At 49.3% G+C, this 26419-nt stretch overlaps 1 protein-coding gene across 1 annotated transcript in view; it reads right to left on the bottom strand.

Moving 5' to 3' along the window:
• LOC119962304 (dynein heavy chain 11, axonemal-like) overlaps positions 1 to 26419 on the bottom strand; it is a 690045-nt gene that overhangs the window by 82081 nt on the left and 581545 nt on the right. The window contains exon 48 of the mRNA XM_038790290.1: positions 15752 to 15987. Coding sequence (XP_038646218.1) covers positions 15752 to 15987 — 236 coding nt within the window. The remainder of the gene's footprint in view (positions 1 to 15751; positions 15988 to 26419) is intronic.

Below are 26419 nucleotides of genomic sequence, written 5' to 3'. Positions count from 1 at the left end.
GGAGAGTCTTTGTGGTGCACTACAGGATAAAATGGCAGAGGGCGAGGGGTTTGCACTGCTGCTCAGTGGTCAATGGAGTTCCTCAATGAAAGGTTTCACCAGCAGAGGAAGGCCTGGAAGTCCTGGTCAAGGTAGTGGAGTCTGTTAAGTCGCGATCAAGAGAGTTGTGCAGAGGTTGGAGTCCCAGGAGGCAATCCAGAAAGTGGAGGTGGCGGTGGGGGAGCACGAGCAACAGTTGGCCTCAGTAGTGGCTCAGATGGGGGGTGATGTGGGAGACCCAAAAGAGGATGAAGGAGAAGGTGGAGGATCTGGAGAATCGCTCCACGCGACAAAACCTCAGGATTGTTGGGATGCCCAAAGACATTGAAGGTGCGGAGGGCGGCGTGTACGTGGCTAAGATGCTGGAGTAACTGATGGGGGAGGGGGCCGTTGACCGGCCATGGAGCTCAACTGAGTGAACAGGACGGTGATGAGGTGGCTGCAGGTGGGTGAGCTGCCGAAGGCAATGGTGATGCAGTTGCACCGCATTCTGCAGAAGAAGATTCTTCGATGGGCGAGGCAGACCAGGAAATGCACCTGGGAAGGGAACGGGCTGCAGGTGTATATAGACCTGGGAGCAGAACAGGTGAAGAGGAGGGCAGGGTTCAACCTGCTCAAGGCAGCCCTCTTTAAAAAGGTGAAGTTTGGGGTATTGTATCTGGCCTGCCTGCAGGTGACTTTTCAGAAGTGAGAGTACTATTTAGCACGCCAGAAGAGGTGACTGAGCTTGTGAGGGATCATGGACTGGGAGGATATTGAGGGCACTGGACTTTGGAGGAGTTATGTGTTCTTTAAAGTTTTTGATGGTGGGTTTTTTGGAGGGCAGGTTTTTCATGGCGGAACATCGAGGGTGAGTGAGTGTTCCTTTTATTACTCTTTTGAGGTGAATAGTTATGTGGGAAGGTGAGCAAGTGGAGGTATGGAGGTTGGAGGCCTTGGGCCTGGGCCACCATGTTAGCTGGGTGGGCTAGTTAACGAGAGTGAAATGGGGGGTTGTCAGGATGCACGCGCCGGGGAGGATGTGATTGGTGCTTTGTTCAAGGGTTGGGGGGGGGAGGGGTTGCTGACAAGGGTGTGGTTGGAGAGGCGCAGTTGGAAAAGTATCAATGACATTGGACATCCAAACATGGACCTGGAGGGTCATGAGACACGGGACGCGGACTGGCCCAGAAGGGCTATGGCTGATTGCCAGGGGAGGGGGCGTGGGGAGCCCACCCGACCAGGCTGCTCAAGTGGAACGTGAGGGGACTGAATGGGCCAGACAAATGGTCACGTGTGTTCATGCACTTGAGGAATCTGAAGGTGGGCGTGGCCTTTTCCAGGAGATGCGTTTGAAGAAAGGGGACCAGACGAGGTTGATAAAGGGGTGAATGGGGCAGGTGTTTCATTCGGGATCCGATATGAAGATGAGGGGGGTGGCGGTTTTGGTGAATAAGCGGGTGGTATTCGAGGACTCATACCAGTTGATTATGAGGTAGGATTTTAAAACGGTTTTAGAACCGAGCTTGGACCAGTGGAGTCCTTAGTAGGCAAAAGGGGTCGGCAGTGGCAAAGGAGCTGAAGGAGTTAATGGAGCACATGGGGTGCGGATCCGTGGAGGTTTGGGAGGTCAAGGGTGAAGGAATTTTGATACTTCCCCCACGTACACCGGGTGTACTCCTGGATTAATTTTTTCATGTTAGACAAGGCGTTGCTAGTGGGGATGATCGACTTGGTGATTGCGCCGCACTGAGTGGGTTTGCACATGGCCCGGGGGGTAGTAGTGCCCGCAGTGGAGACTTTATGTGGGATTGTTGGCGGATGAGGAGGTATATGAGCGGGTGAGGGCTGCCATTCGGGGGTACATGGAGCTCAGTGACACGGGGGAGATCACGGCCTCCACGCTGTGGAAGGCACTCAAGGCGTCGGTTGGGGGGGAGTTTATCTCAATTTAGGCGCACAGGGACAAGGTAGACAAAGTTTTGAGGGTAGACAGAAGGTAATTGAAGGCCCCGGAGGCAAGGCTGTTGAAGGAAAGGTGGAAGCTCCAGTTGGAGTTTGGGCTAGTATCTACAGGGAAGGCAGTTACGGCGGGCCAGAGGGGTCGTATATGAGTACGGGAAAAAGGCAAGCAGGATGTTGGCTCACCAGTTGAGAAAGCAAGAGGTGGCAAGGGAGACTGGCAGAGTGAGGCATGATAAGTGTACGGTCATGATGGACCCAGAAGGGGTGAACAGTCTGTTTGAGGCATTCTACAGAAGGCTATATGAGTCTGAGGGGGTGGGTGGGGCAGTTTTTGGATGGGCTGGACTTTCCCATGGTAGAGGATGATGTGTTGGGTAAGCTGGGTCTATGTGGACTGCGTTTGATGCAGTGTAGAGAGAGACAGGCTTCCAACACTTGATGAGATGCAACACGATTTTATTTAACATCTAACTATATTACATGTTTAACTGTGGGTTGACACTATGCTGACTTGACTGGAGACTTGAGGCTAGCCTGACCAGACTTACTGACTACCACATGGTGTTTGTACTAGCTGCTGCTCACGAGCTCTGACTGTCTCAGAGGCTGGATCCTGAGAGAGCGGGAAAACTGGTGCCCTCTGGCTTTATAGTGGTCGTGTCCTGTCTGGTGATTGGCTGCTGTGCTCTGTGTGTTCACTGGTCATCCTGTGTGTCAATCACTGCCTGTCTGCACACCATCATATACCTGGATGTATATTATGACAGAGGAGGAGCTGGTTCAGGGACTGGGGGCCCCAATTGGGTTGAGGGAGGTGATGGACAGTATGGGGGCGATACCGACAGGGAAGGCACCTGGGCCGGATGGGTCCCCGGTAGTTTTCTAAAATTTTTGGGCCGGCCGTGGGCGCCACTGGTGATGGCGAATAATGAAAAAAGGGACAGGGAGGAACTCTCTCCTACATTGCCACAGGCTTCCATCTCCCTGATACAAAGAACAAAGAAAAGTACGATGTGGAGATACCGGTGTTGGACTGGGCTGAGCACAGTAAGAAGTCTTACAACACCAGGTTAAAGTCCAACATGTTTGTTTCAAACACTAGCTTTCGGAGCGCAGCTCCTTCCTCAGGTGAATGAGGAAGGAGCAGTGCTCCGAAAGCTAGTGTTTGAAACAAACATGTTGGACTTTAACCTGGTGTTGTAAGACTTCTTAAAAAAAAGTACAGCACAGGAACAGGTCCTTCGACCATGCTGCCCGTCTAAACTAAAATCTTCTACATTTCAGGGATCCGTATCCCTCTATTCCCATCCTATTCATGTATTTGTCAAGATGCCCCTTAAATGTCACTATCATCCCTGCTTCCACCACCTCCTCCGGCAGCGAGTTTCAGGCACCCACTACCCTCTGTGTAAAAAACTTGCCTTGTACACCTCCTCTAAACCTTGCCCCTCATACCTTAAACCTATGCCCCCTAGTAATTGACCCCTCTACCCTGGGAAAAAGTCTATGACTATCCACTCTGTCGATGCCCCTCATAATTTTGTAGACCTCTATCAGGTCGCCCAGCAACCGCCTTTGTTCCAGTAGTCCAGTGATATTAAAAAAGATTAAGGATCTGGAGCACTGCGGATCGTACCGCCCGATATCCCTACTGAATGTAGATGCCAAACTGTTGGCGAATGTGTTGGCCTCACAAATTGAGGACTGCATCCCGGGGTGATAGGCGTGAATCAAACAGGTTTTGTGAAGGTGAGGCAGTTGACGGCGAACGTGAGGAGGCTACTTAATGTAATCATGATGTCTCTGGAGGAGCAGGAGGTGGAGCTAGTGGTGGTGATGGATGCGAAGAAGGCATTCGATCAGATGGAGTGGGAGTATCTGCTGGAAGTGTTGGGACGATTCAGGTTCGGACAGGGGTTTGTGAACTGGGTCCGGTTGCTTTACAAGGCACCGGTCACAAGTGTGCGGCCGAACTGGGTGAGAAGGGGTATTTTGGGCTGCATCGGGGGACAAGGCAAGGGTGCCCGCTCTCCCCATTGCTTTTCACCTTGGCAAAGCCCCTGGCAACAGTGCTTACGGAGTCGAGGGACTGGAGAGGGATTGAGTGGGAGAGGGGCGTTGAACACAGGGTCTCATTAAATGTAGACTACCTGTTGTTATATACCTCAGACCCGTTGGCAGTATCGGGGACAAAATGGGAATTTTAGAGGCATTTAGCCAGTTTTTGGGGTACAAGTTGAATATGGGAAAGAGCGAGGTATACCCGATTGAGACTAGAGGGCTGGAGAGGAGGTCAGGGGAGCTGCCGTTCAAGATTGTGGGGTTGAGCTTTAAGAAACTTGGGATCCAGGTGACTCGGGGTTGAGTGCAGCTGCACAAGCTGAACCTGGCTCGGGCAGGTGGAGCAGATGAAAGTGGGTTTCAAGAGGTGGGATGCGCTGCCGCTGTCATTGGCAGGACGGGTGCAGACAGTAAAAACAACAGTGCTGCCAAGGTTTCTGTTTGTGTTTCATAACCTCACAATTTTTGTCCTAAAGTCGTTTTTCAAGAAGGTTAATGCGCTGATCTCTGGGTTTGTGTAGGTAGGGAAGACCCCACGGGTTGCCGAACATGATGAACTACTACTGAGTGACAAATATCACTATGGTTAAGAAATGGGTCGTGGGGTGGGGTCGGTGTGGGGTCTGATGGAGGCGGCATCGTGCAGTGGTACAGGTTTGAGGGCTTTATTGTCAGCACCTCTGCCATTCTCGCTGGCCAGGTACTCTGTGAGGCCAGTGGTGGTATCAGCCCCAAGGGTGTGGGGCAGCATTTGGGACTGGAGGGTGCCTCGGCGTGGGCACCAATCTGCGACAACCATAGGTTTGTGCCTGGGGGAGTTGGATGTGAGGTTTCGGGGGTGGCAGTAAGCAGAGATCGAGCAATTTGGTGATCTATTCATAGGGGGTAAATTTGCGAGGCTGGTGGACCTGGAGGAAGACTACGAGCTGCCCAGGAGGAACGGTTTTAGGTACCTACAGGTCCGGGATTTTGTAAGGAGAGAGGTGCAGTCCTTTCCTGGGCTGCCGCCCCTGGGTTGCCAGACAAGGTGCTGTTGTGGGACCAGATAAGGGAGGGGAAGGTGTCCGATATCTAAAAGGAGTTGATGGATTGGGAGGGGGTCCTGGTGGGGGATATAAAACTCAAGTGGGAGGAGGAGTTGGGAGGGGAGGTAGAGGCCAAGACGTGGGCAGAGGCCCTGTGGAGGGTGAATGCGTCTCGCTGTGTGCGAGATTAAGCCTCATCCAGTTTAAAGTAATACATAGGACGCATTTGATGGTAGCAAGATTGAGTAGGTTCTTTGAGGGGGTGGAGGATAGGTGTGGGCAGTGTGCAGGGAGGCCCACGAATCACATCCACATGTTCTGGGCATGTCCAAGGCTAAAGGGTTCTGGCAGGGGTTAACAGGCGTAATGTCCAAGGTGTTGGGGTGGAGCAGGTGATATTTGGGGTGTTGGAACACCCAGGAATCAGGGGGCGAGAGAGGTCGATGTTCTGGCCTTTGCCTCCCTGATAGCCCAGAGACGGATTTTGCTTGTCTGGCAGGACTTGGAGCCGCTGAAAGTGGAGGTGTGGGTGAGCGATCTAGCGGGATTCCTGAGGCTGGAGAAGGTCAAATTAGTCTTGAGGAGGTCAGTGGTATTGTCCTTGAGTAGGTTATGAACTGCCTTCTTGAACTGTTGCAGTCCATATGTTGTTGGGATACTCAAAGTGCTGTTAGCAAGGGACTTCCTGAATTTTGACCCAGCGACGGTGAAGGAATGGCGATAAAGTGCAAAGTCAGGATCATGCGTGATTTGATGGAGAACTTGCAGACATTGGTGTTCCCATGCATCTGCTGCTCTTGTTTTTCTAGGTGGTAGTGGTCACAGGTTTAGAAAATGCAGTTGCCTGGTTGGAGTTTTACTTCCTTAAGCCTTCCAATTTCACTGATAAGACTGAGACTTCTGCCTCAGTGTCCAGTTTAAATTCTGTTTTGCATCCTTGGACTTCCAACTCAACAGACCAGAGCTATTTATTGGCGTCTTTGATTTTTCCTAGGAAATCATCAGTATTAGAAAAGTGTACCTCCAATCCTGGGACCTCAGAATGGTTGGGAACATGTTCTGGTTTTCTTCCCTTCAACAGATCAGCAAAACTGTTCAAAATGTACTGGTCCTGCCTGAGAAAATATTAATCTCTCGTTGCTGGGTAGGCTTTGCGGCAGTGTTGTCTGTTGGTGCATCAGGAGAATTTGTAAGGGATATCCCCATCCTCCAGTGGTTTTGGTGGGCGTGGCTCCTGGACTTTGCCCCTATATACTGGACTAACCCCTCCTGAGCCTTGATGGCTCTTCAAATTATACTCTGATTCTGCCATCATGACTCTACCTTTCTCGCGATCTGTTCAGCCTACTCTAAGGTCAAATCCTCTTTTGAGTCTAATAAATCCGACAGTTCATTGTTGAGCACGTTGACTATGATGTGGTCTCAACATCAACTCGTACTTTAGGACTTCATAACTGCAAGTACCAGCCAACCGTCATAAATCATTAATAGAAGAACCCGGCCTTTGGCTCCTTTGGTTGAACGTTGCTCTTTCTATTGCTGGATTCTTCTTAGAGCTGAATTACTTATCAAGAGCCTCCATAATCTCATAGAATGATGGAAAGATCTCATCAATGCCTTGTTGTGCTATGGCCCCAACTGCATATAAAAAGGATGGACCTGATGTTTCCAAGTTTTCATTGTAAACTCGAAACAATTATGTACCATTCAAACTGTCTCTTCCAGAGCTCCCACTGCTGTCCTTGCTATGGACATTCAATGTATGGGGAATTCCATGGAAGAGGTCTTTGAATCATAGAATCATCACAGTGCTCCGAGTGGTGTAGCTAGTGCTGCTGCTCCTGTCCAAGATACAACTGAATGAACTGCTCCCATGCTGCTGTGAAGGTTGGTAGCTGAGAGGGCCTCCCCACCACTAGAAAAATGCCAGTGGGCCAAGAAAATAGGGTCTTTTAACTTGGTTGCCCACCTCAGTTCGGCAGACAACTGATCCGCATTCAATCCCTAACTGCTGGTAAACCTCCTGATGCAGCTTTGTGCTTTTTTTCAGCCCACTTCCCGAGGCCAGGGAAATCCTACCCATGCGCTCTTCTACCATGATAGGCACATTCTCGAAATACTCCACAAGGCTATCTTTACCATACCCTTTCCTTCATGCAGAAGGAAACCACATGAGGTAGTAAATGGTGACTGGAAAAATCAGAAGTTGCCTGTTTCTCCTGCCCCACCCCAAGAGGACACATTGGGCATGATAAGTTGGAGGCACATTATGGTCATGGCAAATGACATTGCTGAAGGACAAGCTATGAAGGGTTTCTTCAAAGTCATTTCTATCTAATATTACACCAGGAGTGTTAAACTAATAGCCATGGGCCAGTATTCTCCGATCTCGCGCCGGGTCGGAGAATTGCCGGGGAGGCTCGCGAATCTTGCCATGCCACTCCAACGCCGGGCCGCCTATTCTCCGGCGTGGTCGCCGTGGCGCTGGTCGGGGGCCGTTGAAAGCGGCTGCCCCAGCAATGCTCTGCACTCGACGGGCCGAGTGCCTGCCAAATTCCGGCGAGTCCCATCGGCATCCTACCCGGCGGGACCTCGGTGTTCTGGCTGTGGGGGCCATCCTGGTGGGGGGGGGCTGGGGGAGCCGACTCTGGGGGGGCCCTCCACAGTGACCAGGCCCGTGATCGGGGGCAACCAATCGCCCGACGGGCTCATTCCGGGGGGGGGGGGGGGGGGGGGGGGGGGGGGGGGGGGGTAATGTTCCTCCGCGCCGGACCCCTGTAGGGCTCCACCATATTGCCCGGGGGCCGGCGCGGAGACGGCCGTGGTGTGCATGCGCGGCCGTGACGGGCTGGCATTCGGCAGCGGAGCTGCGCACAGCACTCCGCCGCAGTTCTAGCCCCCTAGGAAGGGGTGAATTCCTGGGCCTAGAGGCCCGTTGATGCCAGTGTCGCTCGCGCCAGTTTTGACGCTGGCGTCAACACTTGGCTGGGATTTCGGAGAATCCTGGCTGTGATTGGGTACACAGCATTGATAACATGTGTAAAAACATTGCATAAGCATTAATGGACTTCACCTTACTATCACTTGTTTTGAGAGCTCCCAGCTGGCAGACCAAACTTTAAACAATTGCTTGTGCATGAAGTCATGACAAAAACACAGAGGGCGTAATTTTCTGGAAAGATTTCTAAGTTTGTTAGCGAGCGGGAGTTGCCGCCAGCTTCCCGGTGCTCGGCACAGCGAGGCCTGCAATGCAATTCAACGTTAATTGGTCCACTTAACGAGGCCTTACGGGCTTCTTGCCGCAAATGGAGGCTTGCCAGCTAATTCGCCAGAACCGCGCTTGCCAGTCCCCCACTAACAAGGTTGAGCAGCACTTAAGCTGTATTTGCTCAGCCAACCCCAGCCAGTTCGCAACAATCGCGCAGAGGAGATCAGCGCCAAGATTCGGAGACGCTGATCTGGGGAGGCTTCTGGATGGGTGGAGGCCAGGAGGGATGTCCTGTTACCACAGCCAAAAGGCAGCCAGTGTTGCCTGGGATGAGGTGGCAGCAGCTGGCAGCTTGGGGAGTATGACCAGGATGACTGGTCAGCAGTGCAGGAAGGTCAACAACCTACACCAGGCAGCACAAGTGAGTAGACACCAACGCCCCCCCCCCCCCATCCCACAAGGAAGCACCCAACTCCCTATGACCCCCAGCCCTCCCTCCCCCCTCAACCCCCACCAAAACCCACTTTCACACTCACTCTCCCACCACTGCATGTGGCTAACGATGCTCACTCTGTGCCTCCTCAGGAAAAGCACTCCCATAATTGTTGGGAGAGAGCCCAGACTGGCAGAGGTGTACCAGACACAAGAATTCTCACCTCCTTCGAGGAGCGGGCCCTGGAGGTGACTGAGGTGCCTGAAGATAGATCGGTCAGCCACGCGGAGGCTGGCGGACACTACAGAGGTGAGGAACCATCGCTCTCCATCTGGGGGACCTGTCAAACTTGAGTTGTTATTGCTTTATTGACTGACTGACTCATCCCTCCCTCTGACCACGTCCATTCTCCTGCAGGTCCTCCATCCATCGCAGCACCCTCTCCTGACTCCGAGGAGAACAGCTCGGAGGAGAGCTACGAGGATGCAACCGTGGTCGCGGCACAGCTGCCATCCCACATCTCACCAGCACAGATTCACGAACCTCAGTGGGACATGCTAGTGAACAGGCTTGGGGGGGTACAATCTGGTGAGCACCACACCGCTGATGATGCACATCAGGTGGAGGCAGGAACCCCCAGGCAAGACAGCAGTTGGACATCTGCTGGATCCCAAAACCTAGCTGGGTCCCAGCCTGATGCTGAGCCTATGGAACAGAGTTCCCGGAGCTGATGGAAACGATTGGGACAAATCTGGGCGTTCAGAGGGAGTTGACAGCATCACTCCAGCAGATCCAAAGGTGCTTGAATGAGTCCCAGAGGTTAGGTGGGCAGGAGATAGTGCCAGCAATGAGTGGCACTGAGGCCAACACTGCCAGGGTCGCGACCGCAGTGGAGAGCCTGGTGCACAATTGTGGCACCATTAGTGAAGGTTTACAAGGCATCGCGCAGTCAGTGACAGCCATGGTTGAGGGTCTCAGCAGGATGTCCGACTCGCTGGAGATTGTCACCCGGCACCAGGCCGACCTTGGTGAGGTTCTGCGGGATTTGTCCCACTCTCAGATGGGCATGGCTGAGGCGCTGCAGAGCTTGTCCCAGTCGCAGGTGTTATGGGCCAGGGCTTAGAAACTCCAAAGTGCATTATGAAGTTCCCCTGACCTATAACCTTTATGTTGAATTAGGCTAGGATGATTGGATTGGACTTGTTTATTGTCACGTGTACCGAGGTACAGTGAAAAGTATTTTTTCTGCAAGCAGCTCAACAGATCATTCAGTACATGGGAGGAAAAGAGAATTAAACAAAATTCAAGAAAATACATAATAGGCAACACAAGATATACAATGTAACTACATAAGCATGGGCATCAGATGAAGCATACAGGGTGTAGTGTTAATGAGGTCAGTCAATAAGAGGGTCATTTAGGAGTCTGGTGACAGTGGGGAAGAAGCTGTTTTTGAGTCTGTTCGTGCGTGTTCTCAGACTTCTGAATCTCCTGCCCGATGGAAGAAGTTGGAAAAGTGAGTAAGCCGGGTGGGAGGGATCCTTGATTATGCTGCTCGCTTTCCCCAGGCAGGTGTAGATGGAGTCCATGGATGGGAGGCTGGTTCGTGTGATGGACTGGGCGGTATTCACGACTCTCTGAAGTTCCTTGCGGTCCTTGGCTGAGCAGTTGCCATACCAGGCTGTGATGCAGCCCGATAGCATGCTTTCTATGGTGCATCTGTAAAAGTTGGTAAGGGTTAATGTGGACATGCCGAATTTCCTTAGTTTCCTGAGGAAGTATAGGCGCTGTTGTGCTTTCTTGGTGATAGCGTCGACGTGAGTGGACCAGGACAGATTTTCGGTGATGTGCACACCTAGGAATTTGAAACTGCTAACCATCTCCACCTCGGCCCCGTTGATGCTGACAGGGGTGTGTACAGTACTTTGCTTCCTGAAGTCAATGAATGAAATGAAAAAATGAAAATCGCTTATTTTCACGAGTGGGCTTCAATGAAGTTACTGTGAAAAGCCCCTAGTCGCCACATTCCGGCGCCTGTCCGGGGAGGCTGGTACGGGAATCGAACCGTGCTGCTGGCCTGCTTGGTCTGCTTTAAAAGCCAGCGATTTAGCTCAGTGAGCTAAACCAGCCCCAATGACCAGCTCTTTAGTTTTGCTGGCATTGAGGGAGAGATTGTTATCGTTACACCACTCCACTAGGTTCTCTATCTCCCTCCTATATTCTGACTCGTCGTTTTTCGAGATCCGGCCCACTATGGTCGTATCATCAGCAAACTTGTAGAAGAGCCTTCACTGCAGGTGTAATTCAGCAGTCTTCCCAGACACTTTAATCAATTTAAGGTTTATTCTAAGACTGAAGTTAACATATATAAATATAAACACAGCAAGAATATTATCAATTACAAACATAGACACCACACAGCTACTGTACTCTATGTATAACACTTAATGAATTCCCCCTTCGCTGTTCCAATTCAATGACAAAATCCAATTAAACAAAAAATCCTTTTCAAAGGCGTGGCCCAGCACATTATTTTCATTTGAATGGGACTGGTCCTTTTCCTGAAATTCCGAGCCAGGTCCAAACAGCAGGTTCAAACTCCTTCCAGAAAACAACTACATCTTTAAAATTATTAAGGCAGTTAGCCACAACCAATGTGCTTTTTACTAGAACAGCTTTTAACAAATGAAAATAGAGAAAAACGCTTTTTTCTCCTTCTGCAGTCCAAAGCAGTCAAACTGAAACTGAAACCTTAAAAAAACTCTCACCTGACGGCCACAGCCCAATGAGCTACAAATCACATGATAAGGGACTAAACCTTACTTAAAAGGACACTCACATGACACATGCGGGCATGTCTGAAGTGCTGCAGAGAATGTCCCTGTCACTGAGGAGCATCGCCAAGGGCTTCGCCACAATTGTGCGGATCACGGGGAACTTCCAGGGCTGGCACAGCCAGATGATGCAGGGGCAGTCTGGGCTTGAACCAGCTGCCCCTCTATCCCAAATTGGACCCTAGGGCCCTAAAGGCACTGATTGGGAGCAGGGGGTGCCAAGTGCCAAGCTGTATACGTCTCATAGAGTGGCAACGGTGGACACCAGCTCCCCAAGGTTCCACCCCTCTGATGAGATCACGTCCCGTAGTCAGCACACAGGACAGGGTGGCACGGCTGTGCATGTGCGCCAAGTGGGCCAGGGCCCTCAGGCGCCAGAGCCCCCAGAGAATTCCCGCCAGGGGCATCGAAGGCCACTGCACAAGGTAAGTAGCTGGCTGCCACCACCTCTGATGTGCATCCTGGGGAAACACTAAGATGTAGTGGTATAACTAGGATGGCTAAACACGTTGAGGACCACTGAGGGCTCCAAGATAGGGGGGAGGGAGGGTTTGGGAGGAGTAGGTGAGGGGTGGGGGTGGGGGGCACGGCACCATTCAGGAGTGGGGTTTGTACAGTACACTAATACCTTTTCGCAAAACCATTATGAGGCCTCTGTCACTTCCTTCAGCAGTGCGGGCTGACCCCCGGACCCTTTGCCCATCTCCCTGCGCACATCTCCCCATGGCGATCCACCCCTGCGAAGGGTCCCTCACCCCACATCAGCACTGGGATGGCAAGCCCAGTACCTCAGGATTCTCTGCCTGTGAGCAAAGGTGGCTACTCACCTCCTCGGCTCTCCACAGAAGCCCTTTTGCCAGGTTCACATTTTTCAAAAGGAGTACTGTTGGCGCCAGTATGAGCACCTGCTGGGGAGGCCGCTGAATGGTGGGAGGCTGCTGGATATGGGGTCGCTCTCATTAACTGTATGGAAATGGGGCTTAAGTGGTGATAATTAGTTTCTCGCCTAACATCGGTAGTGGGGAAAATTCCTGAATCCATTGTCAAGGACCTTATAGCGGAACATTCAGAAACCAGTGGCAGGAGCAGTCAGAGTCAGCATGAATTTGAAGGCGAAATCATGCTTGACAAATCTGTTGGAATTCTTTGAAGATGTAACCAGTACAGTTGACATGGAGGAGCCAGTCGATGTGATTTATTTGGACTTTCAGAAGGAGTTTGACAAAGTCCCGCATTAGAGATTATTGTACAACTTAATGCGCATGGGATTGGGGGAAGTGTATTGAGATGGATAAAAAACTGGTTGTCAGAGAGGAAACAAAGAGTAGGAATTAATCGGTCGGTCCTTTTCAAATTGGCAGGCAGTAACTAGTGGGGTGCCACAGGGATCGGTGCTGGGACCCCAGATATTCACAATATATATTAATGATTTGGATCAGGGAACAAAATGTAACATATCAAAGTTTGCAGATGAACCAAATTAGGTGGGAAGGTGAACTGTGACAAAGATGCAAAGATCCTACAGCATGATCTGGTCAGGTTGGCGAGTGGGCAAATCAATGGCAGATGCAGTATAATTTGGATAAGTGTGAGGTTATTCACTTTGGAAGCAAAAACAAGAAGGCAGATTGCTACCTGAATGGTTGTAAATTGGAAGAAGGGTGTGTGCAGTGGGACCTGGGTGTCCTTGAGCACCAGTTGCTGAAGGTAAGCATGCAGGTGCAGCAGGTGGTAAAGAAGGCTAATGGTATGTTGGCCTTCATTGCGAGAGGTTTCGAGTATAGAAGCAGGGATGTGTTGTTGCAATTGTACAGGGCCTTGGTGAGGCCACACCTAGACTATTGTGTGCAGTATTGGTCCTCTTTTCTGAGGAAGGATGTTCTTGCTCTCGAGGGAGTGCAGCGAAGGTTTACCAGACTGATTCCAGGGATGGTGGGACTGTCATATGAGGAGAGATTGACTAGGTTAGGATTGTTCTCGCTGGAGTTCAGAAGAATGAGGGGAGATCTCATAGAGACTTATAAAATTCTAACAGGACTAGACAGGGTAGATGCAAGGAGGATGTTCCCAATGGTGAGTATATCCAGAACCAGGGGTCACAGTCTGAGGATTCATTTCAGACAGAGATGAGGAGACATTTCTTCACCCAGAGTGGTAAGCCAATGGAATTCATTATCACAGGAAGTAGTTGATGTGAAAACATCGAATATATTCAAGAGGCAGCTAGATATAGTAATTGGGGCGAAGGGAGCAAAGGATACGGGGAGAAAGCAGGATTAGGCTATTGAGTTGGATGATCAGCCATGACCGTGATAAATGGCGGAGAAGGCTCTAAGTGCCAAAAGGCCTCCTCCTGCTCCTATCTTCTATGTATCTACGTATACTACGGTGTGATCCCGATTTCGCCTAGGGGAGCGGGTCGGTTGCATCGCAAACTGCTTGACACCTGGCACAGATCTCATTTTTGGCCTCTCCGCTATTCACCGGCCTCGTTGCGCTTGAGTGAGAGCGTAACGACTTCCGGTGGAAGCAATGCGGAGCTAAGCCGCACATTCAGCAGCTCCCGCTGAAAACGGACTTTGGTGCTCTTTTCAGGGCCCCCAACGGAACTTTAGCGGCAAATCCCGATGTGGGAAGAGGACAGGAGTCGACCCCTACGGTCCTATGGTCCGGACCAGGAGTGGGGTAAGGAGAAAAACGGAGAAAGCACCCCTGGAAAAGCGGGGGAAGGAAGACAAAATGGCGGCCGGCGGAGGCCCGGAGGCAGTGGGCGCAGGAGCAGCAGGCGACTCTGCTGCGCTGCTTCCAGGAGCTTAAGGTGGAGCTGCTGGAGTCGTTGAAGGTAACCACCAGGGAGCTGATGGAGACCCAGACAGCCCAGGGGGTTCTGATCCGGGAGCTGCAGAAGCAGGCCTCCGAAAGGGAGGATGAGGCTGTGGCTGTCGCAGGGAAGGTGGAGATGCACGAGGTGCTCCATAAAAGATGGCAGGAGCGGTTCGAGGAGCTGGACAACCGGTCGAGGCGGAAGAATTTGCGGATCCTGGGCCTCACGGAGGGGCTGGAGGGGTCGGACCTGGCGGCCTATGTGGTTGTTATGTTAAACTCGCTGATGGGGGCTGGGTCCTTCCAGGGGCCCCTGGAGTTAGAGGGGGCCCACAGAATTCTGGCTAGGAGGCCCAAGCCGAACGAGTGAGAGCGCAACGAGGCTGGAGAATCGCACCCTGAGTCTTTAATATCTGTGTTTTTGGTCTTTTTGACAAACATAGGAGATGGATTTCCCCCACTAGTTTGCTGTCCTACATAGTGGTAGATGTGGGCAGTGGGGTAAGACCTTCTCCCTTGTTTGTTGTCTCCCCTTCTATGTGGTAGCTTCTCCAAGAAGTGAAAGTGGGTTAATATGTGCCATGACATATTATGTCATGATGGAGAATTCATTGTTTATGAAGTAGAAAAGAAGCACAGTAAAGTCTTCTCTGCTTACTTATGGATAGCAGTGGGAAGCAGGGAGATGAAAGATTGATGATTCTGGGACCAAAGATAGAGTTCGGCCGTGATATAGGAGATGTGAAGGGGTGTCTCAACTTTGCATTCCTGGTGAGGTAATGAAATTTCTTCGTGACTGCAATCAACTTTTGGAAATAATGTTGTTCAGGTTAACAAATTATGCCACTTCTGCCAAACCTGGCAAAGTGAGACATGGCACCTACTAACCATGAACAGCAAAATTCTTCTCCTGAATTTTTCCCACCAGCCTATCTACGGATAAATTAAAAACCCTCAGGGCCCACTGGAATTCTTTAACCCAAAAACATTTTCGAAGAACTGCACTTTCTTGCTTTGGACATTTCATTTGCTACAGATTCTTAAGAGCCTGCAACAGTTCTAAATTTCTCGCATCCAAACCGGCAAACTGCATATTTCATGCTGACAGCTTGCATCACCCATGCAAATAAGTAGTGACCTGGAAATTTCTCCAGGCAGCCATTCTCACCCCAACTATCTCCTGTCACTTGCCTGCTGTGCAGCCAAAACCAACCCAATGTAACCAACCCCATCAGTCGAAAAAAATGCAGCTGTTGCCTTAAAGGATAAGGAGCAATTTCACATGAAAGGTAGGTGATGATCCTTTACTGAGAATATTGCATTTTAAAGATTAACTTTGTTTTATTGCACATTCTGGTTGCAGATTAAGCAGTTGCTCTCTTACCCTCTTTGACCCAAATTAATGACTTTCAAATGTGTGCCATATTTGCTTTTGATCCACTTGATTCCCTGGAGTTGAGGATCAATCAAGAGTGGCCATCGTTCACAGTTGGAAAAAATAGTGGCGTTTTCTGTGGACGTTTTATCATTGGGCAACCCTTCATTGTTCCAGGCTGCAATTGTTGCATCATCTGTGAGCAAGGCAACAGCATCCAAACCTTCGGTCATTGGAATTGGAACCTAGGTCAAGAAGTTAATTAAGTTAATGCATTTAAAATTATTTCTTGCTAGAACATTTGCTATAGGAAAGCCAAACTTATTTGACTTTATTGCTTATTTTTGCTAGATTTTAAACTAGCAAAATAAAAATCAAAGGAACACATGGACAACTTATCTAGAATTTTCCACATTAAGCAAGGTTAATATTTTCTTCTACATAAACATTGCAATATTTCTGGCATGAGTGAGTTAGGCTTTCAAACATCATTTTAAAATCTCATCTCTATCACGATAAAGAAAGTCTTATTATTTACTGTGATCCAAAATACTTCTGTTGGAACTACAATTTTTGTCTGGATGGGTAATGTAATTGTACCATTTGCCCACTTACACCATTTTTGGATTTGTCCAATATGCAAATGTCTTATGGTTTCAAATTAAATTAGTGGATACTGTTCTTGGAGGAGAGTTCACAGGTGTTTGGAATCAGAAGGGATGGCATAGCAGCACAGTGGTTAATACGGCTGCCTTACAGCTACAGGGACCTGGTTTCAATTCCGGCCTCGGGTGACTGTGTGGAGTTTGCACTTTCTCCCTGTGTCTGCGTGGGTTTCGTCCGGGAGCTCCGTTTTCCTCCCACAGTCCAAAGATGTGCAGGTTAGGTGGATTAGCCATGCTAAATTACCCCATAGTGTCAAAAAATTTTGTTGGGATTACTGGGTGATGGGGATGGGGTTGGAAGGGTGGGTTTAAGTAGGGTGCTCTTTCCAGGGGCTAATGCAGACTCGATGGGCTGAATGACCTCCTTCTGCACTGTAAATTCTATGATTCTATGAGAAGGGAGTTATCCTGGATTTTTCCAAGCGTTCAGTAGAGTTGGAAGATCTCTGAGCAGAAAACCAGCTCTCTCTCTCTCAGGGTGTATAGCTGCAGTCACTCATGGGCTGCGACACAATGTACAAATGGAGCACAGACAGCAGACAGCGAAAATTGTGTGCAGAGGGAAGAGGAGAAAGGAACTTAATAGGAGGCCCCACTCACCAAGGATCTTCTGCTATCTCCATCTCAGTCAGGAGCATTGTCTGAGGCGGTTACACTTCAAGAAGGAGATGGTCACTGAACTGTATTATGCTTTACAAACTGACCTGCAGTTGCAGAGCAAGGTGCATGGTGCTGCCAGTGGCTGTCAGGATCACCATGGCCCTCAATTTCTATATCTCAAACTCCTTCCAGGCTGGAGCTGGCAATATGACCAACATCATCTCACAGTTCAGCATGCATCAATTCACTGGGCAAGTGACAGAGACGATAGAAGGAAAGCGGACTTCATCGTCTTTAAACAGAAAGGAGAGAGTGGGCATGTGGCTTTCTCAGGGTAGCAGAATGTCCAATGCTGCAGGAAGCCATTGACTGCCTACTCTAAGAATGCATTGGACAGTATAGAAGGAGGCCATTCTGTGAGTCTGCCTTGACTCTCTGAAAGAGCATCCTACCTAGACCAACTCCCCCGCCCTATCCCTGTAACCCCACCTAACCTGCACATCCCTGGATACTAAGTGCAATTTTTTTTATCATGGCCTATCCACCTGACCTGCACATCTTTGGACTTGATTTTGCAAGTGATACATCCCAACAGGGGGATGGATTGGAATTGCAAGGAATCAATCCCTTAAAGTATAGTTGGTACGTAACCATGAAAAACGTTGACACGAGTTGGTTGATGCCTGCTATCCTGGCAGCAGCCAGCTGTATTAAGCATATTTGTGTAACAACGGCGAACAAGAAGGTGTTTGCTTAGTGAAAAGGGCTACCAAAACATGGCTGATGACAAGAAACCACTTATGGACAGTGTGCACACAATTATAGTTATCCTGTTATTAGAACACCATAGAGCAAACCATTGGCATTCTCAAACAACCAAAAAGAACTGAAGAGTGCTCAGTGTTTGTGGGTATAATGCTCAAGGACTAGGGGAGGAATACAATTGATAAGAAAAGGAGGAAGAATATATAGGGTCTGAAATGTGTTTGCTTGGTGCAGGTGCTGAGTACGCCTTGCCACAATTTCTTCCATTGAACTTGTCATATCCAGATGCCACCAGATGGAGGTGAGATCATTTAAATATGACAGTCCATGTCACTATGAGCATCTTTGGCATCTAGCTATTCAGGAGGCCACAATTTCTGCAGTGTGTGCCATGGAAACCATAATCCCCCCCCCCCCCCCCCCCCCCCCCTCCCCCCCCCCCCTCCCCGCACTCAAGGCCAGTTTTCAAATGACCCTTTACGCTTTTAGACTGTGTCATACCCTGCATTGGATCGACCTGGTGTTGGAGGTTGGTCGGGAGCATCGTCGGAGTGACGGTTAGATGTAGGGCTGTTATCGGATTTGGGATTCTGTGTGAGGATTCCTGGGGCCATACGGGACATAATGTTAATGGGGAGGTGTCTCCCTTGATTTTGCGGGAGGCGTTCAAGGTGGGGCAAGCTGGGTCTATGTGGACTGCATTTGATGCAGTGTAGAGAGAGACAGGCTTCCAACACTTGACGAGATGCAACATGATTTTATTGAACAATAAACAAAGAACAAAGAAAATTACAGCACCGGAACTCCAGTTTGAATTTAAAAGTCCTTAGACCAGATTGCCAGATTATATCCTTCCCCATTTAACCGATTCTTATTAGTCCCATCACCTTCAAACAGAATCAAACACAATAGAAGAAGCTGCAAGCAGTTTAAGCAAAATTATGCATACAGGAATCAACTATCTTTCTTACAGAAAATAAAACACCCTTCGCAATTTCAAAGTTCTTTCCTCTGTAATCCTGTACATAAAGCAATAAATCAAAATCAAATTACACTAGAAGAGAAGAAAAAATCTTTCTTCCCGAACATCGCAACTTAACTCACAGAATTAAAAGACTGAAATTTTAAACAAGACAAAACAAAAGATAGAACTATTTTTCTCTCCTCCGCCCACTTTATCCCTTCCCCCAAACTCAGTCCACCACAGTTAGAATTTAAAAGTCCTGAAACCAGGTTATTGTCTTTCATAAAAGTCGGTCAACCATCGGAGAGTTAAAGTACAGCTCGCGGTTTTCGTAGGTCACCCAAAGACGAGCCGGGTATGGCAGTCCAAATTTAATATCTTTTGCAAACAGGGCCACCTTAACTTTGTTGAAACTTGCTCTCCTCTTTGCGAGTTCTGGTCCCCAGTCTTGGTACACCCGGATCTCTGATACTTCCCATGTACCTTTGCGTCTGCCTGGCCCACTTCATGATACACTCCTTGTCGAGGAATCGATGTGGCCTCACCACCATGGCCCTTGGGGGCTCACAACCCTGGGGCTTACGTACGAGCACTCTATGTGCCTGGTCCATCTCTAGCGGCTTGTCAAACACATCGCCCCCGACCATCTCCTGCAACATCTTCTCCACATACGTACCCTCATCTGATCCCTCCTTTCCTTTTGGCAGCCGACGATTCGGATATTTTGCCTGCGAGACCGGTTCTCCAAGTCTTCTACTTTATCAAGCAGTCACTTCTGGCAGTCTTTTCGTATGCTAATTCCCAAAGCCATTGCAGTGGATTCCTCCTCTCGTTCAGTCGCCAGCTCCTGCAACTTTTGAATCTCCTGTCCCATGGTCATCATTTTCTCCTCCACCCGGTCAACCACCTCCTTAATCGAGGCTATTGCCCGGGTCATGTCTTCTGCACACTCCTTGCAATGCCAGGCGAACTTCTCATCCAGGTACTTGACCCATTGCTCCATCGACCAGTGAGCTGGCGTGGACAAGCTTTATCTCGTTACCATTGAGCTCGATGACCTCTGAGCCTTGCTTTCACTCATCTTTTGTTTTCTTCTTTTTCTACTCTTATTTGGACACGATTCCATCAATTGAGGGTCACCTCCTTGTCTTCTCCCTTCGATCAACTTATGTTGAGAAATTTCCTGACAAATCCGGCTTAAATACCATTAAAAAAACCACTAGGGGCGAGAGCTGCTGAGTGTGCAACCGTTTACTCTATGTGTGCCACCTGAAGTCTAGGGGCACAAATTTAGGAACACTGGTAATGGCACCTCTGCCATTCTCACCGGCCCGGTACTCCACAAGCCCAGTGGTAGTGGCAGCCCTGAGAGTTTGGGGACAGTGGAGGAAGCATATGGGAGTGGAGGGAGCGTCGGTGTGGGCTCCAATTTGTGGGAATCACCGGTTTGTCCCGGGGAGGATGGATGGGGGTTTCGGAGGTGGCATACAGCAGGGGTTGAGAGCCTGGGAGCTCTGTTTATTGGTGGGAGCTTTCCCTGTTTGGAGGATCTGAAAGAACAGTTTGAATTGCCAGGGGGGAAAGGATTTCCTTATCATAGAATTTACAGTGCAGAAGGTGGCCATTCGGCCCATCGAGTCTGCACCGTCTCTTGGAAAGAGCACCCTACCGAAGGTTAACACCTCCACCGTATCCAATAACCCAGTAACCCCACCCAACACTAAGGACAATTTTGGATACCAAGGGCAATTTATCATGGCCAATCCACCTATCCTGCACATCTTTGGACTGTGGGAGGAAACCGGAGCACCCGGAGGAAACCCACACACACATGGGGAGGACGTGCAGACTCCGCACAGACAGTAACCCAAGCCGGAATCGAACCTGGGACCCTGGAGCTGTGAAGCAATTGTGCTATATACAATGCTACCGTGCTGCGTTATCTACAGGTGAGGGATTTTTTGCGAAGGCAGGTGTCAACGTTTCCGCTTCTACCACCACAGAGGATACAGGACAAGGTAGTCTCTGGAATGGGAGTGGGGGAGGGGAAGGTATTTGAAATCTATAAAGAACTTATGGAGTGGGAGGAAACCGAGATAGGTATGTTAAAGCGTAAATGGGAAGATGAGTTGGGAAAGGGGTCAGAGGTGGGTCTGTGGGAGGATTCTCTGAGCAGAGTGAACACATCCTCATCATCTGCCACACTCAGCCTGATACAATTCAAGGTGGTTTACCGGGCACACATGACGGTGGCCCGGATGAGCAGGTTTTTTGGGGTGGAGGACAGGTGTGTGAGGTGTGCAGGAGGGCCCGCAAATCATGACCCCATGTTTTGGGCATGTTCGAAGCTCAGGGGGTTCTGGCAGGGATTTGCCGATGTCATGTCCACGGCACTAAAAACAATGGTGGCACTGAGTGCAGAGGTGGCGATTTGTGTCAGAAGACCTGGGAGTCCAGGGGACGAGAGAGGTCGACGTCTTGGCCTCTGCCTCCTTGGTAGCCCTGAGATGGATCTTATTAGCGTGGAGGCACCCAAAGCCCCGAAATCAGGGGTATAGGCTTCTCAGGCTTGAGAAAATGAAATTTGCCCTGAGAGGATCACTGTTCGGGTTCGTTCGGAGGTGGCAGCCGTTTATCAACTTCTTCGGGGAAAACTAAACTGTTAGCAGATTAAATTGGGGGGTGGGGGGGGGGGGTGTTAGGGAGTAAGGGGGTCAGGGGAAGTTAGGTTATTTTTATTTGGCTTAGGCAGGAACAGCGAGAGATGGAGGGGGGTGTTACGCACTGAATTATGTTTACATTTGTATTTGTATCTTTTGTTGTTATAAAACCAGAAATGCATTAATAAATGTTTGTTTAAAAAAAAAAGAATTTTATAAGTCTCCATGAGAAACCCCCTCATTCTTCTGAACTCCAGCGAGAACAATCCTAACCTCGTCAATCTCCCCTCATATGACAGTCCATTCTCGTAAACCTTCGCTACACTCCCTCGAGAGCAAGAACATCCTTCCTAAGAAAAGGAGAACTAAACTGCCCACAATACTCACCAAAGCCCTGTATAACTGTAGCAACACATCCCTGCTTCTGTACTCAAATCCTCTCACAATGAAGGCCAACATACCATTAGCCTTCTTTACCGCCTGCTGCACCTGCATGCTTACCTTCAAGAACATCCAGGTCCCACTGCACACTCTCCTCTCCCAATTTACAACCATTCATGTCGGAATCTGTCTTCCTATTGTTGCTTCACTTATCCAAATTACACTGCATCTGTCATTGATTTGCTCATTCGCCCCCAACCAGGCTGGGTTAGCACAGTGGGCTAAACAGCTGGCTTATAATGCAGAACAATGCTGGAATGTGGCAACTAGGGGCTTTTCACAGTAACTTCATTGAAGCCTACTTGTGACAATAAGCGATTATTATTATTAGATCATGCTGCAGGATCATTAGAGGTGGGGTGGAACATAGGGTGTCGTTATATGCAGACGATTTGCTGCTGTACGTTAGGGACCTGGGGTCGTCTATAGGGAATATAATGGATATTTTGAAGATCTTCTGTGCCTTCTCCGGTTATAAGTTGAACATAGGGAAGAGCGAACATTTTGTGGTCAATGCATCAGGGAGGGAAGCCGGATTGGGGGGGTTGCTGTTTTGGTTGGTGGGGACCAGTTTTCAATACTTGGGGGTTCAGGTGCCGGGTATTGGGCACAGCTTTGGAGGTTGAATTAAATGAACCTGGTGAGTAGAGTTTAGGCTGACTTGCCGAGGTGGGGTACTCTCCCGTTATCGTTGGCGGGTCACGTTCAATCGGTTAAGATGAACATCTTGCTGAGGTTCCTATTTTGATTTCAGTGTCTCCTGGTGTTCCTGCCCAAGTCTTTTTTCTGAGGAATCTTATTTCAGGCTTTATTTGGGTGGGTAAGGCCCCGAGGATTCGGAGGGGGGTTCTCTGGAGGGAGAGACAGGCTGGAGGTCTAGCACTGCCAAATCTGTTGTATTATTATTAGGTGGCTAACCTGGAAAAGGTGTTGTGGTTGTGCAGAGGCCTGGGGCTCTCTGGGTTCAGATTGAGTCGGGGTCATGTAAGGGGACAGGTGTCCAAAGTGGTGGGAGTGAGGGTGGAGCCATGCCCGATAGTGGCGGTCTTCGGGGTTTCAGAACAGCCAGATCTATTCCTGGGGAGGAGGGCGGATGCCCTTGCCTTTGCCTCCCTGATCGCCCGCCGTAGAATCCTGTTTGGCTGGCGGTCAGCAGCACCGCCCAGAGCTGCGGACTGGCTGTCCGACCTCTCGGAATCTCTCCAAATGGAGAAAATCAAATTTGCCATCCGAGGGTCGGACGACGGCTTCCACAGAACGTGGGAGCCATTCATGCAACTGTTCCGGGACCTATTTGTGGCCAATGTACAAGAGGAAGAATAGTCGGGGGAAGGTAGCGGGAGGGGGGGGGGGGGGCTTACAGGTTCGTTACGGGGGTTCGATGGCTAGCTAAGGCCCAAAACCAAGCTAAATAAACATGTTGAGGGGGGGGGGGGGGGCGCAGTTACTACTACGAAGATGCTTACCTGTAAATATGTATGTTAATTTTTGCGTGTTTGTTTTTGTTTGTTTTTTTTTTTCTCTCTCCTAACAATTTGTAATTTGTTCAATATAAAATACGAAAACTGAATAAAAACATTTATAAAAAAAAATGTAAGGGGACAGGTTTGGGGGCATTGATAATGACAACCTTAACGTTGACTCCGGCAAGGTACTCAACGAACCCAGTGGTGGTATCCACACTAAACATATGCAGGCAACTCCGCCAGCATTTTAAGTTTGGGGCTGCTCATGGTTGGATCCCATTTGTGCTAACCACCTGTTTGAGCCAGCAAGGCTAAATGCCACATTTGGTGCATGGAGAGTGAGAGAGCTCCTGGGATTGGATGGTTTATTCTTGGATAGGTAGTTTGCCAGCGTGGAGGAGCTGAAGGAGAAATTTGGGCTGCTGGGCTCGGACAGATTGAGGTACCGCTGGGTGAGGAGCTTTGTTAAGAGTTTTTTTCGGATTTCCTGGTGGTGCCGCCATCATTCTTATTGGAGAGCATTCTTTCCTATTCGGGCTCGGAGGAGGGCAATACATTGGGCATGTGTGGGCAGATCATAGGAGAGGAGTTGAGCTCGGTGGAAAGGATGAAAGCTAAATGGACGGGGGAGTTGGGGCCAATACTGGAGGTGGGGTATGGAGTGTAAATGCCACGTTGTCATGTGCGAGACTGCATCTTATCCAGTTAAAAGTAGGTTTTACATACATAGAAGATAGGAGCGGGAGGAGGCCATCTGGCCCTTCGAGACTGCTCCGCCATTCATCACGATCATGGCTGATCATCCAACTCTATAGCCTAATCCTGTTTTCTCCCCATTGCCTTTGATCCCATTCTCCCCAAGTACTATATCCAGCCGCCTCTTGAATATATTAAATGTTTTAGCATCAACTACTTCCTGTGGTAATGAATTCCACATGCTCACTACTCTTTGGGTGAAGAAATGTCTCCTTATCTCTGTCCGAAATGGTTTACCCTGAATCCTCAGACTGTGACCCCTGGTTTTAGACACATCCATCATTAGTAACATCTTCCCTGTCTAGTCCTGTATGAATTTTATAAGTCTCTATGAGATCCTCCCTCATTCTTCTGAACTCCAGCGAGCACAATCTCAACCTAGTCAATCTCTCCTCATATGACAGTCCCACCATCCCTGGAATCAGTCTGGTAAACCTTCGCTGCACTCCCTCGAGAGCAAGAACATCCTTCCTCAGAAGAGACCAAAACTGCACACAATACTCCAAGTGTGGCCTCACCAAGGCCCTGTATAATTGCAGCAACACAACCCTGCTTCTATACTCGAAACCTCTCGCAATGAAGGCCAACATACCATTAGCCTTCTTTATCGCCTGCTGCACCTGCATGCTTACCTTCAGCGAATGGTGCACAAGGACACCCAGGTCCCGCTGCACACTCCCCTCTCCCAATTTACAACCATTCAAGTAGTAATCTGCCTTCCTGTTTTTGCTTCCAAAGTGAATAACCTCACACTTATCCAAATTATACTGCATCTGTCATTGATTTGCCCACTCGCCCAGCCTGTCCAGATCTTACTGTATGATCCCTGCATCCTCGTCACAATTCACTCTTCCACCTAATTTGGAATCATCTGCAAACTTTGAGATGTTACATTTTGTTACTGATCCAAATCATTAATATATATTGTGAGTAGCTGGGGTCCCAGCACCGATCCCTGTGGTACCCCACTAGTTACTGCCTTCCAATTTGAAAAGGACCCATTAATTCCTATTCTTTGTTTCCTCTCTGCCAACCAGTTTTATATCCACCTCAATACATTTCCCCCAATCCCATAGGCTTTAATTTTGCACAATAATCTCTAATGCGGGACTTTGTCAAACGCCTTCTGAATTTCCAAATATACCACATCGACTGGCTTGGCTCCCACTTCTCAACTGTACTGGTTACCTCTTCAAAGAACTCCAACAGATTTGTAAGGCCAGGATGAGTTTTTTTTTGAGGGAGTGGAAGAATGGTGCGAGCATTGCCCGAGGGTGGCCTGCACACCAGACGCACATGTTTTGGTCCTGTTTTAAGCTGGTGGATTTCTGGAGGTCCTTTTTCAACCCATATCGGCGATCCTAAATATTGAACTTGAGCCCAGCCCTCTGGTGGCTATTTGTGGGGTTTCAGGTGTGCTGGAGCTTCGGAGGGGGCAGATGTCCTTGTCTTGGCCTCGTTGGTAGTGTGGAGGCGTATCCTGCTGGAATGCAGGTTGGCGACTACGCTGAGTGCCTCAGCGTGCTTAGAGGTTTTGTAAGAGGTTCTGTACCTCAAGAAGGTCAAATACACCGAGTGGGTTGATTGAAGGTTTCCACTGGAGGTGGCAGTCGTTTATAATGCATTTAAAGAATTGGTCACTGTTAGCTGTTGGGGGGGGGGGAAGGGGGTTGGGGTGAATAAGTAAGTGGGTTTTTTTTTGTTTTTTTGTTTCACGAGTTGGAAGGTTGTTTTGGGGACTTGTTTGGGGTTTATGTTTGGTTAAGGGTTTTTTGTTTGTTTTATAATTTTGTATAAAATGTTAAAAATTTAACAAAATCATTCCCCAATAAAGCTTAAGAGACTGTGGTAGAAGGTGTGATCCAAACCTGGAACTCCAAGCTGGGCCCCACATTCCCAAGTACACCTAGTTTTGCATGGTGTACAGTGGTAGCACAGTGGTTAGCACAATTGCTTCACAGCTCCAGGGTCCCAGGTTTGATTCTGGCTTGGGTCACTATCTGTGCGGACTCTGCACGTTCTCCCCGTGTGTGCGTGGGTTTCCTCCGGGTGCTCCGGTTTCCTCCCACAATCCAAAGATGTGCAGGTTAGGTGGATTGGTCATGATAAATTGCCCTTAGTGTCCAAAATTGGCCTTAGTGTTGGGTGGGGTTATTGGGTTATGGGGATAGGGTGGAGGTGTGGGTTTGGAAAGGGTGCTCTTTCCAAGAGCCGGTGCAGACTCGATGGGCCGAATGGCCTCCTTCTGCACTGTAAATTCTATGAAATCTATAAAAATTCTATGAACAGGTACTCTTTGACTAAAATGGGAACACAGAACCACTGACGTAAAAAATCACAGTTCCTACTACAGGCCTCCC

This window comes from Scyliorhinus canicula, chromosome 2 (assembly GCF_902713615.1).
Source record: "Scyliorhinus canicula chromosome 2, sScyCan1.1, whole genome shotgun sequence".
Taxonomy (NCBI): domain Eukaryota; kingdom Metazoa; phylum Chordata; class Chondrichthyes; order Carcharhiniformes; family Scyliorhinidae; genus Scyliorhinus; species Scyliorhinus canicula.
Note: the sequence above shows the minus strand (reverse complement) of the source record. Positions and strands in the feature narration are given on the sequence as shown.